This window comes from Haliotis rubra, unplaced genomic scaffold (genome assembly GCF_003918875.1).
Source record: "Haliotis rubra isolate DU_JTF1 unplaced genomic scaffold, ASM391887v1 Scf521, whole genome shotgun sequence".
Lineage (NCBI taxonomy): Eukaryota > Metazoa > Mollusca > Gastropoda > Lepetellida > Haliotidae > Haliotis > Haliotis rubra.
The window spans coordinates 777,012-798,802 of record NW_025767215.1 but is presented as its reverse complement, the minus strand read 5'-3'; the positions used below and the strand labels follow the sequence as shown (position 1 = coordinate 798,802).

The 21,791-nt window shown below is 40.7% G+C and overlaps 1 protein-coding gene and 1 long non-coding RNA gene across 2 annotated transcripts; both read left to right on the top strand.

Annotated features, from left to right (window-relative positions):
- Window positions 1–8,061: 8,061 nt before the first annotated feature.
- On the top strand, window positions 8,062–10,363 carry LOC124252688. The gene is made up of 4 exons (XR_006892001.1): window positions 8,062–8,090; window positions 8,547–8,804; window positions 9,662–9,809; window positions 10,204–10,363. It is a non-coding gene; the product is annotated as an uncharacterized LOC124252688 (long non-coding RNA).
- Window positions 10,364–11,203: 840 nt separating this feature from the next.
- LOC124252710 lies at window positions 11,204–13,774 on the top strand. The gene is made up of 2 exons (XM_046686362.1): window positions 11,204–11,304; window positions 12,113–13,774. The coding sequence occupies exons 1-2, from the start codon at window positions 11,258–11,260 to the stop codon at window positions 13,248–13,250; spliced, it is 1,185 nt and encodes a 394-aa protein (XP_046542318.1). The 5' UTR covers window positions 11,204–11,257; the 3' UTR covers window positions 13,251–13,774.
- Window positions 13,775–21,791: the final 8,017 nt, after the last annotated feature.

The following is a 21,791-nucleotide window of genomic DNA, read 5'->3' as shown; positions in this document are numbered from 1 at the left end:
GGGCAGTGGAAATGTGCAGCCACTTGTCGTTGAGACATTCCCCCACGGACCATCCCAATGGCCTCATGACGTTGTGCAGACGTGAGCCTTGGCATGCTATGCGTTTCAATAGCCGTTTAATTGACGAACCCATTGACGTCACGGAACGTGGCGCGTGCATGCATGTTGGATACATGTCACTAATCTCTCAGTTTGAATCCTTATGTGTCTACACAGGTTTGATAAATTAAGATTTTAAATTTTTGTATGCGCAGTTTCTTTATGTGCCTAGTATATTTGCTATAGATAATGTAAGATGTTAATGAATCCCTTCTATAAAGGCCGATTTGGTACCGGTCTACCAACAGCAAACTATCATATGATTGCAGCCATCAGGGGTGTCAGGATAAGTTCATAATTTAATGGCTAAAGTTTCTCTTGCGCGCAGGGTGAATGGGTTCAAATTCCAAGATGAACACGTTATGTACATTATATGTAAGGTTTTGTGCATGTGATCCTATGGTGGTTGGATGCCAAAGAATAAATTCCAGGATCATATGTTGTGTAACCTGGAGGAATTGCATAGCTTGTGGGGAATCTTTGTTGAACTCCCACATGAGCACAATGAATGTCAAATGATATTTTCTTTTATTTACTAATACAGATGGACATGCAGACCAGTTTATAAATATGCATGATTACATTATGTACATATTATATTAGCTTATGTAGGTTTGACTTTGATATTGGAGATTAGCAGCCATGCCAGTTTTGCAAATACGATAATCTTAAAGCTTTAAATACTCACTGTCATTCACGAGAATGGTTTCACTCCACTTATCGACTGTTCTAGACAGGTTTTTGGTATATAACTGGCACATGGGTGTGATGGTAAGATATCTGTTCAGGAGTGGACGATCACGCCTAATGTGTTCAAATGATTGATGTGACGAGATGATGGCGCGTAAGGTCTTTAAAGAGGTCGGGCGTCCATTCGAAATTTTATTTTGCAGCCAACGTCATTAATACAACCCCTGTTGGGAAGAAATGCACGAGGTCTTCGAGGCATGCTACACATGAGTCAGCCGGTGCCTGTACCGACTAGCAATGAGAGCAGGCCCAAATTCACTGAGAGTGATGGGTGTTTTTAATTTTTACGTACACGTCTGCTAATGACATCATGACTGAGTGCTTGACATGGCATGAGCGAGTGAGTGAGTTTAGTTTTACGCCGCTTTCAGCAATATTCCACCAATATCACGGCGGTGGACACCAGAAAAGGGGCCACACATTGTATCCATGTGGGGAATCGAACCCTGGTCTTCGGTGTGATGAATGAACAGTTTAACCACGAGGCTACCCCATCGCCCCCATGGCATGAAATGGATGGTTTGCTTTCGGAAGATTCGGCCACAATCATGACACGCTGGTCACGTGTTTTCTTATGTTGATAAAACATTGCCGGTATATAAACCCATACCAGAATGAACCCACCCCAACACAATGATGCTGTACGACGTTGACGTCCAGAAAACGTTCAGTAAGACGCAATTAGACTCGATTCATTCGGTCAAGGAACCTCGATTTCTCAGAAGAAACAGTGTTCAGTCTTTGACAGTACTGACATTCACAACACCACACACGCCTCTGATTCAAAAGACTTGCTGTAAAGTTGTGGTATGACACGTGGGCTGCACGCTGATGCCATCCTTGCAGGCGAGCTTGCACAGTGAGGTACTTTTGAACCGATTCCCTCAATCCATCATTCAGACTAATCCGTGTGGACCTAGAGTTATTACCCTTTGACGTCCAGAATGTAGTTGATCTTCAACGTTATGTGTTTGTGGTATCACGTCAACACTCTGCTGATGACAGATTGAGACATTTGCAGCGTTTGGGCAACAATATTCTGACGTCTGCCCACAGTCAATATGTCAGTGGCACGTAAACGTCCATCACGTTGCTAACGTCACTTGATCAACACTGTTACCTCCTCAGTGCTTAAATTAAATGTATGTAATAAGATGTCCTTGATCATTAGGCTCCAAGAAAACAATATGCTCACAACCCACTCTATTTGGCAGAATAGCCCATGGCATTCTGAGGTAACGTGTTTTGTGACTGTATCAATGGTGTGCTCGGGAGATTGATGCATTAGGAAAAGTCCTTCCCTGATAAATCTCTTACTTTTATTTCTTGTGGAATGTTTATTCGCATAGCATGTCTTAGTCATGAGGGCACACACTAACATATTCAACTTCTAATGGTAAATCTGACAGCACCCCTTGAAGATGCTGTCCGACGTCTCATGCTGTAATCATTGGCATAGCGTTTGCAAGGTTAATATGTTTGGAAATGTTCTTGCCACATACATAATTTATTTTCACTGGACATTGGTGTAGTTTCACATCAAAACTAAACGTCCAATACGTTTTTGTTGAGCATTTCAAGGCATATGTTAATATCTTTTACTTCCGTATCAATCACCCAAGAGTCGTGGTTGATGATTATTCACAAAATGATTATTCGCGTTTTCATTTTATTTCCGTAGCACTGCAAATTAGAAAGGAGAAACGAAACCTGAAACTCGCTTTGTGCATCGAGCGTTAATAGGACGGTTACGGCCAATAGATAAACCAGACCGTTAAATAAGGCGTTTGCCATCCGATATGCATCAGCCACTTTGGACACAAGTGTAAGCGATACCAATTAGAAGATGAAGACAAGGGAAAGACGTTTGTGTGTGACCGTACTTCTCTGGCTGTTGACAATCAAGGTAGGCATGTAATACATCTCCCAAAGTGGCCCAATGACCAGCTAACTCCATGGACTAGTCAGAGGATCCAAATCAGATATATCATGCTGTGAATATATTCTTCTTGTGAAACATTTACTGATAGGCTAAGCCTTCACAATAATCTGTTCAGCTGTAGTTTTTGTTAGTGCAATACTTTCAAGTTCAAGTTTATACTTAAACAATATAGTAATTTGTGTCAAGTTTTGTAAACATAAATGAAACGTATACAATATTAATACATGGAGCTTCCTCTATTACACTTATTCAAATATAAGTTTCTTATATCAATATCGCGCTAGTTCAGTCATGTTCCAAAACGTGGTGTGAACTGATACTCTGATAATCACATTGGTATTACCATATTGCATAAGTGCCAGTTCACTGTTAATGAATGATGACTCAAAGTGTCATGAAATATTGTTATACAATACGTTTAGATACACATGGTCGAAAGTATGAGTAGTCAATGTCATTCTCCCAGAGTATATCGCCATGACAGTCTTAAAGAATGATGATGGTTGTTAGATTCATTCCGCTGTGAGTTGTCTTTTCTAACCTTAGTTGTCAGCGTAATGTATCATAGAGGCCACAGAAACCTTTCCACTTCCCTAAGAAATGTCTGATAGAGTTTGTACAGAGTAGTTTGTCAGAGTAGTTTGTACAATTCTGACTACATCATGGGGCTGTCTAGGGCGCCAGACTAGTGATCCAGCGAGTTTGAGGTGCCGGGATCAAACCTACCTGTGACCGGGTGTCAAAACCTTGGAGTCAACTTTGTGTACAGACTTTTTCAGTGTTGTCACAACCCCTAGTGTACAGTACACAACCCTGTGCACTTAAAAGAACCCACGAATCCGTTTGGTAAATGACCAGATGGTGGTCACACGAATACGCCAAAACACCTAGTTGCGGGTACAGCAACGTGCAGTAACCCCTGAACAAAGTACCGTGGCTATATGTCCCAGTCCACCCAGCTGAGGTGAATTGGTACCTCAAAAGGATGAGAAAGCCACATTAACTCGGTTAAGATTGATAATACGATGTGCCGTTTGAGATTGATATCCAATGATCGAGGATAAATCATAGCACCTTTGAGCAGCTGATATTGGCGCCATACAAATGTTAGTATAATTATAATAATAATAATAATAATAATGGGTTTTCATGACACCACATTCAGCAGTATTACAGATGTACGACGCGGTTTGCAAACAATCGAGTCTGGACCAGAAACTGGAGTGTTAGACACTATGACATATGATGACTGAGCATGTGTTTATGAATCAAATAGTGACGATACCACGTGTTTAGTGAGGAATGCCTGAAGTGATGCAGATAATTTATCTTATCTTCAACTGTCTATAAACGAAATCCCGGGTTTCTTCTACAAGGTTACCAAATACACCTTCCACGAATGTATTAAAAGCAGAAGACCTATGAAATCTACGTTAGTAGACCGGCCCGAGACCGCTAACTTGCGCCAGGGACGAGTAGTGAACGTAGTCCTCAATGGACAGTAACATTTCAGGACTATAACTGTGAAACTGTGCCATCATTTGGAAAATGGTTATAACTGTCAGGAAATGGAAACCTGGATTGTGATGTTATGTGACCATTATGAGGTGACAATCTCTCTAAAGTGTTCCTTTGAAGAAAAGAAACATTTCCTTCACACAATTACGTCCGAGAGCATATCTTTGTAACAAAAGGCATCCAGTGTATTTCCGGCTTTAAACTTTCCATCCATGGCCACACGATTACCGCTTCATTAGAATAACAGTGAAGTAGGTTTTCTACTAGTCCTTTGAAGAAACTGAATTTCTGATGTCATGGAATACTGGGGACGAGGTGATTATATAATGATGAGCCAAATGATTAGTGTGTGATCATATCTAGCATGTTTATCACTGGTATATGTGGTCCAGACTCAATTATTCACAGGTTAGTGCTCTGTGGCTGGACCATTGGTGGGTGTAGCGTGAAACAGATCTCAATAACTGTTTGTCCGAATCTATCTTTGTGATTTACAGCGAGTGAAGACTGACGGTAAACTGGACATTCAATTCCTCAGTTACTGGTCAGATGGCAAGGAAAGCAGTGGATACTGTTGTGACGGTTCGCTCCAAACGGGGTGCCTTGATAAGTGTGATCCAATGTTTATCCTGTGCATTGCTGGGTAGGTACAATTAAAACGTTTATTGAGAAAACACACGAGCCCAGTATATGAGTTCCTGACAGTTTTGTATTTGTAGGCTAGTAAATCTCGTTTAAATATATGACTTGTGTCCCTGTTGGTTAGTTTAATGTTTCCTCTTAATTCTTACGTGAAAATAATTTGTATACATTGTATTTCCTTTGATATTTTTGAATATATGCGCGTATTAGTAATACAGGTAATATTTCCAAAATCGCCTTCGCTGTGCTTGTCACGTGTTCCTGTATTTGAAACCTTTAGTGTGCCATTTGATGTGCACATTTGGAGTAATGTTTAAAGAGAAAGAACTCCGGCCTTCAATACCTCATTGGTTCACAGGTCATTCAAGCTACATATGCAGGGGGACAAACTTATGTGCTTTCAATGTGGCGCTTTATTACCTGTAGATTTAATGCTATAATATTATAAGCCGATGTTATTTCAGCCCTGACAGAAGACGGCCGTGCTCTGTTTACAAGAACACCACAAACTACATACACAACAACGACACAATCCACTTTGGAAGCAGCATTCAAGGAACACCAAATCCTTTCACCGTACACATAAGTAAAGCCATACCGGTAGGATTGTTCACTCAGTCTTTATTTTTCACAGTGGGTATATGTCAGATTAGATGATAAATCTTATCCGTGCAGGTCAGGTTTATACTATTAATCTTCAGTAACCCATGCCTGTCGTAAGAGGCGACTAACAGAATCGGGTGGTCAGGCTCGCTGGCTTGGTTGACACATGTCATCGGTTCCCAATTGTGCAGATCGATGCTCATACTGTTGATCACTGGATTGTCTGGTCCAGACTCGATAATTACACACCGCTGCCATATAGCTGGAACATTGATGTGTGCGGCGTAACACTAAACTCACTCACTCACTCAGATGATAAATCTTCAAAACCTCTTACATGAAACCTTAACTGTCCTTACAAGTGTTGATCAGGAAACTAACTATGTCCTGAAGTAAGACTCAGTATACCATCGGGTCATTGCAGACTCGTCTCTTTCGTCTGCTCCAGCCTCTAATACTTTGAAGTTGACTTAAAAACACCCATATACAAAGTATATCGGTATGTGTGTCTTGTTATTATCGATTCAGCTACACTAAACTGAACAGATGGCGTACATTTTCTTTCATCCAGTCCCCGATAGAAATAAAGGTGGATGTGTATGACAATGATGACAACTCCAGTGATGACCACATGGACACACTCTCTAAGCTGATCAACATCCAAGCCGCTGCTACACAACAGGCATCTGTGTACACCCCATACACAGTGTGGGGAAGGACGAAGTGAGTCAGACTAAGACATATCTGCGATGATAACAGGGAGTTAAGTGATCAAGTGATCAATATGACCATAGTTCTACACAAATGAGATACGATGGCTTGTGTCAACCAAGTCAACGAGTCTGTCCACCCGATCCCGTTAGTCGCCTCTTTAGTGATTAAAATGTAGAGTGAACTATTTTCCAGGTTAAAGATTGAAGTCCGAGCCTTTTGTGACCCCGACTGGTACGGATCTACGTGTGAGAAATATTGCAAGGCCACTCCTGACCACAGTCACTACACCTGCCACCCACATACAGGGGCTAAAATGTGCTTTGAAGGTATGCTCAGAAAGCTGGTGTGAGCGTTGATGTGAACTGTTATTTGGACCTTAAAAAAGTTCCAAAAATACCTATTTATGAATATCGTCCCTTTCTTGGGACGGGTACTTCACAAAAGCAAGTTTTCTCCTAATGTTGAAGATAGAAACTTGCAGTATAGACGTGAATGAAGCTGAGTAAATTGTTTAGTGGTAGAACCATTCACATTACTTGTAGAGTTTAAGTTCTTTAAGCATGGTCACTTCCAGTTGCAAGGCAGGCCCCCCTGCCAATTCGGCGAAGTGTGAGGTAAGATGATTTTTACTGGTCCCTATTTTAACTATGCAAGTTCATTAGAATGTGTTTAAAATTTTCGTTGTTCAAATAGAAAAGTAAAATGAAAATGGTTTCCATTTTGTCCATACTCATGATAAAGTTTCCGCCAAAGTACCGTCCCAGATTTCGTATTGGTTTAGATTATGGTCCTTAGTATGGCGACGGAAATAACCTTTATCCATGATTTCCTCACGTGTTTGCAGTTGTCGTTAAACCATGGTTTTCATATGTGAAGAACAGCAGAGGACTTAGAGATACATTCATCAACTATGATGTTCATCAGAAAACATTTTATGGGATCAAGAATGTCCATGAAATGTTCAGGTTTCAATTTGTTAATACACATAGTTTCATATAAAAGTTAGTTTGGTTTTATTCCATGAAAGCTTTGAAATGAAAAGAGTCAATTTTAAGATTTGAGAGGTTGTTCTCCACCAACTAAGCCTATTAAATTACCTAATTTAAGTTCACTCATCTGCATATCGTCCCATTTGTGGGACGCAATTTTGCAGTGTAAAAGTATGGAAACAATTATTTACTGGTAAAATGACCTCATTTCTTTCATTGCTTGCCAAAAGAAACCAGCTCACAAAATTTGATGAAAATGTAAGACCCTAATGGGTTAATTGACCAAAGTTTGAGTTGTGAGAAATAGATGCCTAGAATGGATGAATTAAATCTTCCGCTTAACCTTGTATCCACCATTGTCATTTGAGATGTCGACCAGACAGATATACAAGTGCTCTGTCGAATTTTACTGTGCCATAAACTAAATTTCGTAATTATAACAAGGATTTGTGTCATGTGTTGTATAACGATAAACTGTTGGCAAACAACATAGGAACCCGGTTATCCAGACGTCCCTATTTAAAGTGTTAAAGTGATTGTTGAGTCACTTTTGAGGATGATACCCATTTGCATATTTAGACGTTCATCTGACAGTGATCATCCAGCGGGATATCGGAACTGTCGGTGTGGATTAAAAGGATTTCAGTGAAACATTTTGCTGTTTACTGCATTAATTGCAATTACTTTCAATAATAACATTGCAGGTGGGACGGGAGACAACTGCAATCAGGACATCGATGAATGCACAGAAAGTGACCACATTTGTCAAAATGGGGGAAGTTGTACAAATACATCCGGAATTTTCGAGTGCGCTTGTGTGGCGGGGATCAAAGGTAAGTAGACTGTATCTGTAGTCATTACACTGACATATTCACAAAAATAAAAGGACACATGCAATACATTGTGCACTAACATGGCTATGAATAAATCTTCCCCCTCCCTTGCATATCAGAGTATACATATTAAATTATAACAAAATGTTGCCAAAAATAAAACTGTATCCCGCCGTATATATTCAATTATTTTAAGCGCACCCTCATTTTGAAAAATATATTTACCCACATTTCTGCACTGAAATGCACGTATATGCACCCAAAAAATCGCACACCAATCATATTGTGTACCTGCTTGAAACATCAGTTTTAACTCCACCTCGGTAGAAGGGTTAAACGCCGTTACATTAAACAGTACACGAAGGCAAGGGATCTTTAACTTGTTTACAAGTCGTGTAAAAATATCTGTTCACTGATGCTTTTTATTTGCTACCTTATTCCTAAATTTTGTTTTAGGAAAACTATGTGAAAACATCATCAACCAGTGTGCACTGAAGCCATGTCTGAACGGAGGGACGTGTGACGGAAACGAATCGGACTTCAAGTGCGCATGCCCAGTTGAGTGGACTGGAGAGACATGCGCAGATAAAGTTAATTTCTGTGACAGCGCCCCCTGTAACAGAGGATATTGTACAGCGGACCTCTTGACGGCAACTCGGTTCAAGTGTGACTGTGATTTTGCGTGGGTAGGGGAGAGATGCAACCAAAGTGTTGGTGAGTGAATTAGGGTCTTCTATACACTCCCCTTAAATTCATTTATGTTTTTATCGTTCAAATGTATCATAGTGTCTTAATTTTAATATACGTAAGTATAGAGCTAAATTATGAAATCAGTAAGTGACAACAGAAGATCATTGAACAATCAACTAATTGTATTGAACGACAGACGATGACATTTACGTTAATACAATACAGATAAATTGGTGAAAAATACCGGGTAGCAACAAATGGAATATTAGGTCATAATTAAGAAGTTGCAGCAATCACGGAGTTGTTTTTTTAAAACAAACAAACTTGAACATCTTGAGTGAGAGGTTACAACATCCAAGGAAGGTTACTATCTGTCGATGTCACGAGCAAACTGATATTATACGAAAGCCTCAATCACTTTGCCAGTCAATGTCACCAGAAGTTAGGCGAACAATATGCAATAAATGAACTTCTGATATGCTCAAGACAACACAAAGGTGACGTGTTTGGTTTTCATTCTGGAGGAAACATAATGGGCTTTGTTTCCCTGTCAGGGTATATAGTCTGATGTATGTCGTGTGCTTTTTGTTTGACATATAATCGATTGATTATGAATGTGTGTGAGTGAGTTTAGTTTTACGCCGCTTTTAGCAATATTTCAGAACTATCACGAATTGAGCTTCACGCATTGTACCTATGTGGGGAATCGAACCCGTCATCGAGTGATCGCTTTAACCACTACACTACCCCAGCACCCCTTTTGATCATGAACTTGAACACATTGGACAATTTAGCCAGTAAACTCCTTGGAAATTATCATTTCATTCCTTTTTTTTGTTGTCTGTTTGTTATAAACGTATTCTTATGTTATTTGCATTGAGATATTATCAACATCACACTCCTGGGTGAGATTGATCATACAAATAGAGGTGACCTGGCTGATGGCTTCAGCAGACTCATCACAAAACTCGGGGGAATTGCAGGAAAGGCGGCTGTCAAATTTACAACGAACACACAGAACGAAAACAGGTAAGTGGCAAGCAGAATGATGTTGAACAGTACAAGAATATATGGCTTTTATTACAATGACTTAAAGGCAAGAATTTGATGGATGTCAACTTCTTTATTGTGAAGGGTCACGACGTTTCGAAGTATATTTTTATTCCTTCATCAGGTGAATGAAACAATTAGGAACAGACAGCTGTATATGTACATGTTAAAACAACAACAGTTATGAGATAACAAGGGAAACCAGTAGTTAATTGGTAGATGGACAAATGGAAGCTATGGATTGTTAATCCAGGCATGATTAAGGTAACAAAAGTGGCAGTTTAGCAATTTACAATGATTTAGATATTTATATATCCCGTGGTGCAGTTAAGGTCAAAATAATTACCAAGTTTGTGTTTCGTGTACCTTTCAGTTATACTACTACGCACGTACAACTCTACTCTGCTGTGGAAAACGGATCCTTTCTAGACAGTGATTCATTAGCTAGAATCTTCGAATCTAACCCTGATGAAATCATCAATGAATATCTGCCTCTTCCATTGTACCCTCCCCGTGAAGAAGACAAGACAACATTGAAGGTAGCGGTAGCCGATGTCTTATTACTGTTTGTGTGACCATGTAATACCATTATTGGCTATAGTACTCAGTGGGCGAAATGACCACTGGCCCGCTAGTCTAAATCCAGTCGGGCCAGTAAATCTCCACAGTCACTGGCCCGACTGGCGAGTGCATTTTCATGGGGTCATTAAATAGATATATTACACTATCCAACTTGTTAAGTTATAATACACTTTTAAATCATGCAAGAATATGACCTGATAAAAATGTTAATCATATTGGCAGCTTAATGATGAGACCCGTGTAATTGCCGACAATATCTTATTCTCAAGACATGTACCTTTTTGTAATCTTTTGCTTAGTTTCTACATTCAAATTTCAGGCTAGTGAATTATTTTGTGGGCTAGTAACTTTCAGGCATAGCTAGCCCGACTGGCTAGCAAAATATGGAAACAATTTCGCACACTGATAGGTCCTAACATAATATTTGTTGCCTTTGCATGTTTATTGGATGTTTATGTTTGGCGGTCTCTTGCGGTCGGGCCAGCGATTGCTTGAAACTATTTTCTTACCCGTTACGCATGTTTATTGGATTGTTTTTGTCATTTGTCAGCACACCTATCAGCCATATTGCAGCCATATGACGACAGTCTCAAGCTGTCGAGTCAGTGGTGAACGTTGTCACGTTTGCCAAGAAGTAAAGATTCCTTGGAGCTAATGCTTCTTAAATTAACCTTCAAAAGCACGATCAATCTTATTCTCGCGCATTTATGCTAAAACGTTGATTGACAAAAGGAATTCAAATCACTTCAATAATCAATATGGCTGTGTTTCAGAGTCCACATGACAGCTGGGACACAAACCAATATGTGTCGACAGCCATTCTACCTCCTGTAGGACTTGTCCTGATGTCTGTACTGCTTCTGGTGGCCTTCTGCATCTGGAGAAGAAGATCGTAAGTGGTACATGGCATACTCATTGATTAAAACACTACCTTGTATTGGGAATCAAGGACGACAGCCACTCTGCCAACGTACATGTATTGTGGCACTCGGACTAAATACTTTTTCTCAAGGCATATATCATGGCCCGACTACATTAACTGGAATTGTTTTTAAAAATATCCCACTGTTCGAGGTGAGGAGGTGAGGTGAGGTGAGGTGAAATTGGGTTTAACGTCGTGCTTGAGAATATTTCGCTCATATGACGACGTGCATGCGGGTGTATGTGTATGTGCGGCTGCTTGTACTAGCCCAGACTGAAGCTGGTTTTATAGTGCTAGCCCACTGAGATACCATGCCACAGTGAAACATGAATACCCCACTCAGACACATTATACTGACTCCGAGAAGACCAGTCCTTGTTGTAACCAGTAATGCCGAGCGCCAGGCAGGGACCAACAAGTACCATATTTTAACGTCTTTTGGTATGACGCGGTCGGGGATCGAACCCGCGACCTTCCGCTCTCCGGGCGGACGCTCTAACCACTACACCACGGAGGCGGTCCCACTGTTCGAGGAATAATTACAAAAATATAATTTAACATCATGTTTTTGCATCCATATCTGTAGATGCTGTATTTTCTGAATACACTTGTACATTGCTCAGTTACTTTTAGAAATAGTGGTAATGTTTCAAAGCATCGAATAAAACAAACATGGCAAATCGAACTTAAGATATCTAAATGATCAGTTACAATATATTAGGAGTGTGTTGGGATATTTAGCATTTACGTCACCAATCATTATAGTTCTTATTTCCAGGAACAAGACGGAACAATGTAGAGAGCTCAGCTCATTTGTGATGGGCGTGGCATACAATAGAAACGCCCAACCAACAGGTGCAATGACAGGAAATCTCCAGGAGGCAAGCGTATCTCTAGACGGTTACACAAGTCTTCGCTTCCTCGAGGTAGATGAAGGATCACACGACACAAGCTGTGATGACACATTGAACATCAACCCAGCAACTAAAGATATGACCCTTGACCCCGAGAGTCTGCAGGGTTTCAGCGGTTATTCAGAAGACAACGGACGTCTTGGTGACGTAGCAGCATTTGACACACACTGTGATGACATTTCAATCATTCACCGTGCAACTGAAGATATGACCCTTGATGAAGTGATTGCATATTGTTTCGGCGTTTCTGCAGATGACAACGCACGTCTTGGGGATACAGCAGCATTTGACACAAACTGTGACGACACAACAAAGCTCCACCTATCAACTGAAGATATGACCCATGACCAGGTGATTCTACATGGTTTCGGCGTTTCTCCAGATGTCAAGACAAGTCTTCTAGACGTGGCAAAACTCCAAATAGTAACTGAAGTTCTGACCCTTGACTCGGTAATGCTACAGCATCCAACAGGTTCTCCGAATGCCAATGCACTCCAACAAGTCACTGAAGATCTGACTCTTGACCCAGTAAGTGTACAGGATGAAAGAGGTTCTCCACATGGCAATGAACGTCATTGTGAGGAAGCAACACTCCATGGCGTACATGTGAGAACACTCGACACACTCTGTGATGAGACATCAAACGACCTCCCAACAACTGAAGATGGGACCCTTGACTCAGTGCGTCTACAGAAACCAATCGGATATCTAGATGACCAAACATGTCTTGGTGACGTCGGCACACTCGCTCCTTGCCGTCATGTTACGTCATACCCAGTCCCTGGAGATATGACCCTTGACCCGGTGAGCCTAGAGGAAAAGGAAGAGGATGCAGAGTACACTGTCATCGATGACAATGATGTGGAGGACCTCTTAAAGGACGACCCTTATGAAACGATAGAGTCTGTCGATGACAATGATGATGATAACATCTCACAGGAAGACCCTTATGATAGAGATAAATTTGTAGTTGCCTTTGACGAGATATTAGCCAACCAATAAGTATAATGAAAGGAAAATGTCATAATTATTTGCTATAGATAATGTAAGATGTTAATGAATCTCTTCTATAAGGACCGATTTGGTACCGGTCTACCAACAGCAAACTATCATTGCAGCCATCAGGGGTGTCAGGATAAGTTCATAATTTAATGGCTAAAGTTTCTCTTGCGCGCAGGGTGAATGGGTTCAAATTCCAAGATGAACACGTTATGTACATTATATGTAGGATTTTGTGCATGTGATCCTATGGTGGTTGGATGCCAAAGAGTAAATTCCAGGATCATATGTTGTGTAACCTGGAGGAATTGCATAGCTTGTGGTGAATCTTTGTTGAATTCCCACATGGGCACAATGAATGTCAAATGATATTTTCTTTTATTTACTAATACAGATGGACATGAAGACCAGTTTATAAATATGCATGATTACATTATGTACATATTATATTAGCTTATGTAGGTTTGACTTTGATATTGTAGATTAGCAGCCATGCCAGTTTTGCAAATAAAATAATCTTAAAGCTTTAAATACTCACTGTCATTCACGAGAATGGTTTCACTCCACTTATCGACTGTTCTAGACAGGTTTTTGGTATATAACTGGCACATGGGTGTGATGGTAACATATCTGTTCGGGAGTACATCTAGACGATCACGCCTAATGTGTTCAAATGATTGATGTGACGAGATGATGGCGCGTAAGGTCTTTAAAGAGGTCGGGGTCCAATTCGAAATTTTATTTTGCAGCCAACGTCATTAATACAACCCCTTTTGGGAAGAAATGCACGAGGTCTTCGAGGCATGCTACACATGAGTCAGCCGGTGCCTGTACCGACTAGCAATGAGAGCAGGCCCAAATTCACTGAGAGTGATGGGTGTTTTTAATTTTTACGTACACGTCTGCTAATGACATCATGACTGAGTGCTTGACATGGCATGAGCGAGTGAGTGAGTTTAGTTTTACGCCGCTTTTAGCAATATTCCACCAATATCACGGCGGTGGACACCAGAAAAGGGCTCCACACATTGTGTCCATGTGGGGAATCGAACCCTGGTCTTCGGTGTGATGAATGAACAGTTTAACCACGAGGCTACCCCATCGCCCCCATGGCATGAAATGGATGGTTTGCTTTCGGAAGATTCGGCCACAATCACGACACGCTGGTCACGTGTCTTCTTATGTTGATAAAACATTGCCGGTATATAAACCCATACCAGAATGAACCCACCCCAACACAATGATGCTGTACGACGTTGACGTCCAGAAAACGTTCAGTAAGACGCAATTAGACTCGATTCATTCGGTCAAGGAACCTCGATTTCTCAGAAGAAACAGTGTTCAGTCTTTGACAGTACTGACATTCACAACACCACACACGCCTCTGATTCAAAAGACTTGCTGTAAAGTTGTGGTATGACACGTGGGCTGCACGCTGATGCCATCCTTGCAGGCGAGCTTGCACAGTGAGGTACTTTTGAACCGATTCCCTCAATCCATCATTCAGACTAATCCGTGTGGACCTAGAGTTATTGCCCTTGGACGTCCAGAACGTAGTTGATCTTCAACGTTATGTGTTTGTGGTATCACGTCAACACTCTGCTGATGACAGATTGAGACATTTGCAGCGTTTGGGCAACAATATTCTGACGTCTGCCCACAGTCAATATGTCAGTGGCACGTAAACGTCCATCACGTTGCTAACGTCGCTTGATCAACACTGTTACCTCCTCAGTGCTTAAATTAAATGTATGTAATAAGATGTCCTTGATCATTAGGCTCCAAGAAAACAATATGCTCACAACCCACTCTATTTGGCAGAATACCCCATGGCATTCTGAGGTAACATGTTTTGTGACTGTATCAATGGTGTTCTCGGGAGATTGATGCATTAGGAAAAGTCCTTCCCTGAAAAATCTCTTACTTTTATTTCTTGTTGAATGTTTTTTCGCATAGCATGTCTTAGTCATGAGGGCACACACTAACATATTCAACTTCTAATGGTAAATCTGACAGCACCCCTTGAAGATGCTATCCGACGTCTCATGCTGTAATCATTGGCATAGTGTTTGCAAGGTTAATTTGTTTGGAAATGTTCTTGCCACATACATAATTTATTTTCACTGGACATTGGTGTAGTTTCACATCAAAACTAAACGTCCAATACGTTTTTGTTGAGCATTTAAAGGCATATGTTAATATCTTTTACTTCCGTATCCATGACCCAAGAGACGTGGTTGATGATTATTCACAAAATGATGTCGCGTTTTCATTATATTTCCGTAGCACTGCAAATTAGAAACTAGAAACGAAACCTGAAACTCGCTTTGTGCATCGAGCGTTAATACGACGGTTACGGCCATTAGATAAACCAGACCGTTAAATAAGGCGTTTGCCATCCGATATGCATCAGCCACCTAGGACACAAGTGTAAGCGATACCAATTAGAAGATGAAGACAAGGGAAAGACGTTTGTGTGTGACCGTACTTCTCTGGCTGTTGACAATCAAGGTAGGCATGTAATACATCTCCCAAAATGGCCCAATGACCAGCTAACTCCATGGACTAGTCAGAGGATCCAAATCAGATATATCATGGTGTGAATATATTCGTCTTGTGAAACATTTACTGATAGGCTAAGCCTTCACAATAATCTGTTCAGCTGTAGTTTTTAGTGCAATACTTTCAAGTTCAAGTTTATACTTAAACAATATAGTAATTTGTGTCAAGTTTTGTAAACATAAATGAAACGTATACAATATTAATACATGGAGCTTCCTCTATTACACTTATTCAAATATAAGTTTCTTATATCAATATCGCGCTAGTTCAGTCATGTTCCAAAACGTGGTGTGAACTGATACTCTGATAATCACATTGGTATTACCATATTGCATAAGTGCCAGTTCACTGTTAATGAATGATGACTCAAAGTGTCATGAAATATTGTTATACAATACGTTTAGATACACATGGTCGAAAGTATGAGTAGTCAATGTCATTCTCCCAGAGTATATCGCCATGACAGTCTTAAAGAATGATGATGGTTGTTAGATTCATTCCGCTGTGAGTTGTCTTTTCTAACCTTAGTTGTCAGCGTAATGTATCATAGAGGCCACAGAAACCTTTCCACTTCCCTAAGAAATGTCTGATAGAGTTTGTACAGAGTAGTTTGTCAGAGTAGTTTGTACAATTCTGACTACATCATGGGGGCGTGGTGGGCGAGCTGTGTAGGGCGCCAGACTAGTGATCCAGCGAGTTTGAGGTGCCGGGATCAAACCTACTTGTGACCGGGCGTCAAAACCTTGGAGTAAACTTTGTGTACAGACTTTTTCAGTGTTGTCACAACCCCTAGTGTACAGTACACAACCCTGTGCACTTAAAAGAACCCACGAATCCGTTTGGTAAATGACCAGATGGTGGTCACACGAATACGCCAAAACACCTAGTTGCGGGTACAGCAACGTGCAGTAACGCCTGAACGAAGAACCGTGGCTATATGTCCCAGTCCACCCAGCTGAGGTGAATTGGTACCTGAAAAGGATGAGAAAGCCACATTAACTCGGTTGAGATTGATAATACGATGTGCCGTTTGAGATTGATATCCAATGATCGAGGATAAATCATAGCACCTTTGAGCAGCTGATATTGGCGCCATACAAATGTTAGTATAATTATAATAATAATAATAATAATAATAATAATGGGTTTCATGACACATTCATTCAGCAGTATTACAGATGTACGACGCGGTTTGCAAACAATCGAGTCTGGACCAGAAACTGGAGTGTTAGACACTATGACATATGATGACTGAGCATGTGTTTATGAATCAAATAGTGACGATACCACGTGTTTAGTGAGGAATGCCTGAAGTGATGCAGATAATTTATTTTATCTTCAACTGTCTATAAACGAAATCCCGGGTTTCTTCTACAAGGTTACCAAATACACCTTCCACAAATGTATTAAAAGCAGAAGACCTATGAAATCTACGTTAGTAGACCGGCCCGAGACCGCTAACTTGCGCCAGGGACGAGTAGTGAACGTAGTCCTCAATGGACAGTAACATTTCAGGACTATAACTGTGAAACTGTGCCATCATTTGGAAAATGGTTAAAACTGTCAGGAAATGGAAACCTGATTGTGATGTTATGTGATCATTATGAGGTGACAATCTCTCTAAAGTGTTCCTTAGAAACATTTCCTTCACACAATTACGTCCGAGAACATATCTTTGTAACAAAAGGCATCCAGCGTATTTCCGGCTGTAAACTTTCCATCCATGTCCACACAATTACCGCTTCATTAGAATAACAGTGAAGTAGGTTTTCTACTAGTCCTTTGAAGAAAGTGAGTTTCTGATGTCATGGAATACTGGGGACGAGGTGATTATATAATGATGAGCCAAATTATTAGTGTGTGATCATATCTAGCATGTTTATCACTGGTATCTGTGGTCCAGACTCAATTATTCACAGGTTATTGCTCTGTGGCTGGACCATTGGTGGGTGTAGCGTGAAACAGATCTCAATAACTGTTTGTCCGAATCTATCTTCATGATTTACAGCATGTGAAGACTGACGGTAAACTGGACATTCGATTCATCAGTTACTGGTCAGATGGCAGGGAAAGCAGTGGATACTGTTGTGACAATTCGTGACAGTGAGGATTGGACATGGTGCACTGATAAGTGTGATCCAATGTTTACCCTGTGCATTGATGGGTAGGTACAATTAAAACATTTATTGAGAAAACACACGAGCCCAGTATATGAGTTCCTGACAGTTTTGCATTTGTAGGCTGGTAAATCTCGTTTAAATATACGACTTGTGTCCCTGTTGGTTATTTTAATGTTTCCTCTTAATTCTTACGTGTAAATAATTTGTATACATTGTATTTCCTTTGATATTTTGGAATATATGCGCGAATTAGTAATACAGGTAATATTTCCAAAATCGCCTTCGCTGTGCTTGTCACGTGTTCCTGTATTTGAAACCTTTAGTGTGCCATTGGATGTGCACATTTGGAGTAATTTTCCAAGAGAAAGAACTCCGGCCTTCAATATCTCATTGGTTCACAGGTCATTCAAGCTACATATGCAGGGGGACAAACTTGTGTGCTTTCAATGTGGCGGTTTATTACCTGTAGATTTAATGCTATAATATTATAAGCCGATGTTATTTCAGCCCTGACAGAAGACGGCCGTGCTCTGTTTACAAGACCACCACAAACTACATAGACAACCACGACATAATCTATTTTGGAGGCAGCATTCAAGGAACACCAAATCCTTTCACCGTACATATAAGTAAAGCCATACCGGTAGGATTGTTCACTCAATCTTTATTTCACACAGTGGGTATATGTCAGATTAGATGATAAATCTTATCCGTGCAGGTCCGGTTTAGACTATTAATCTTCAGTAACCCATGCCTGTCGTAAGAGGCGACTAACAGAATCGGGTGGTCAGGCTCGCTGGCTTGGTTGACACATGTCATCGGTTCCCAATTGCGCAGATCGATGCTCATACTGTTGATCACTGGATTGTCTGGTCCAGACTCGATTATTTACACACCGCTGCCATATAGCTGGAACATTGATGAGTGCGGCGTAACATTAAACTCACTCACTCACTCAGATGATAAATCTTCAAAACCTCTTACATGAAACCTTAACTGTCCTTACAAGTGTTGATCAGGAAACTAACAATCTGATTTTTATGTCCTGAAGTAAGGCTCAGTATACCATCGGGTCATTGCAGCCTCGTTTCTTTCGTCTGCTCCAGCCTCTAATATTTTGAAGTTGACTTAAAAACACCCATGGGATAGATGGTGTACGTCATGACCAAGCAGTGCCGAAAACAGTGAAATGAGTTTGTCTGACAATTTCGTCAATATTTTGGTGGCAAGATCAGCCTCATAAGTGTCAGTCTTTCTTTATAGTCCAGAAATGGCCTCTGTATGTTCAATCAAATCCTGGCTGAGTGATGACCATTGTGCAGTTATGATTTTTGTTATGTCATTGTCACTGTATATCTTGCCTGCAAGACCTTGCAACACAGTTTCTAATGCATCCAAATGATGCTGGTTGGTAGGAATTTTGCCAATTAACTCGCGTTCCGTATATTCTGCACAGGAAGTACATAAGAAGGTTGATTTTGGCTTAAAAAATCCATTGTCTGACAACGTATCAATTACAACTTTGCGGAATTTTCTGGATTTAATCTGGTAAATGTGGTAATTGTCATCACTAACAAAATCATGGTGTTTCGAACAACTACATCTCTTCGTTGGGGGCATTTTGTTACCTGCAATATGACAAATGACACAATATGAATTCATATGTTTGGGGGGAGGGTGATTTCGGACTGTACAATGTGAGTACAACTACATCCCCCACCCAACCTTCTATGTCTCTGTCCATAGTCCCTGACACCCATGGTGGGGGATAGGGGGGTTTATGATAGTTGAATGTGACCCCCTCTATTCTAGTTGAGTGTGTCTACATATTCCCTTACACCCATGGCCTGGGGGCTCTGATAGTAACATGTGATTACCAGCCCCCATCCTCCCCCCCATATTTATGTAATTGTACATAGTACGTGTCACCCACTACCAACACCACACTACCCTCAACCACCACCAATTTCTTCTTAAAACCATACATATTTTTAGCCACTTGCATTGGTAACCTCTTTAGTGCAATGTACACTGACTTGTTGACTAACATGTCTCGATTCATTAAACAGTTTTTTATTTATTCTCTTTGTTTTGTTTTTACTATATGTATTATGAGTTCAGTTCATGTGCGACATCAGTTTTGTCTGAACTGCGACTCCATAGTTTTTTCCAAACATTTCCATTGTGATAATTGAATGTCACTGTCCGACTCCATACTATCGACTCGCTTCCTGTATCGCAGCCACCGAACATGTGTTCTGATCAAACGTTAATCGCATGACTGTTTTCGCGTCAGGCACGCTCAACCAAGGCCTCACTCAGACTTGCACGTGCAAGCGCGGTCTTAGAACGGGCTTATACATTTCGAAATTCATATGAAAGTAGTCCCTAACATATAACAAAGATTTAAACCAGTTTAAATCATTAAAATTCATAATATATTTGCTGACTATGCTCTAAGTAAGTTAGATCATTCGCGCCCTGTTGTCTAATTGTTGAAACGGTTAGGTAGAGCATTCGGCGTTCGGCCTCATGCTCTAACTAACCGTTTCAACGATTAGACAACGGGCGCTCATGATCTAACCATTACTTAGGGTGTGTATTTGAAAAGCGACAATCCTTTCACGCAAATAAAACGAATATATTTACGTTTACTATTATTTCTCGTGAATATTGACATCAAATACGTAAAAAAACAGAAAGTAAGAATTTTGAAAAAAGAGGTTTCCAAAAAATAAGAACAATTTAAATTTTCAAAGGTCTTTCAAGCGCCTTCACAAACGATTTTTCAAAAACGATACAAAATGTGTTATGGGCGTCTTCCGATGAAGGACAGCGCGGCCGTCTAAAAATAGCAACCAATGGAAAATGACATAACATTGTCAATGTTGGTTTTCGTAGGCCTTCAAAGCCATCGTCTCTCTGGCCTGTACCGGCCAGCTTATCTGGCCTGTGGCAGAGGTACTATGCTGGTCGCATGGAACTCTGGGTAGGAGAGTGCCTCAGAGGCAGACATCTACGTGATGTCATATGATTGTGACGACATGGTAATGATGACGTTGCGAAACTCTGAAACCTTTTAAACGGCCTTCACACGGCAATCTAAAATTTGACAACACATGTTAAAATTTTAAAAGTTGTCAAACTCGCGTTTTCACACGTCAAACACATGTGAGCGCCATGTCTGTATCTATCTTCTATGGTGACGTAGGGTGTGTTTCAGGCAAAACTAATCGCTCAACACCCCGAAGCGCCTGCGCCAGTGGATAAGCGCTATTTGATGTTTGTGTTTTCACATTAGATTCTGAAAACGAAACATGTTGTTCGAGAGGTGGCGTAGGAGTGTAACGCCTGCCACAACGGAAGTGGTCGCTGTTGGGCTTTCCTTTCCATTAAATAATGTGACGAGCCAGTATTCACAATTCACAAAACCTGGACACTAAATCAAGTTACGCAAGTTAACATAGTGTATTATATCTATGAAGGTGACTAGCATTATGGCTGAATATTGCATCATATTGCGATATATTGCACTTATTTAAGAATTATTGCAATACATATTGTGATATACTGACTGGAAGGTTTCTGCACAATTGCGTACATCATAACTTTATAATAGCTATCTGTGTGCAACATCATTTTCTTAGTTGCTGTGGGCGGTGGGGTAGCCTAATGGTCAAAGCGTTCGCTCGTCACGCCGAAGACCCGGGTTCGATTCCCCACATGGGTACAATGTGTGAAGCCCATTTCTGGTGTCCCCCGCCGTGATATTGCTGGAATATTGCTAAAGCGGCGTAAAACTAAACTCACTCACTCACTCACTCTTAGTTGCTGTTACACCATACTTTCAGGCTTCCCGTCC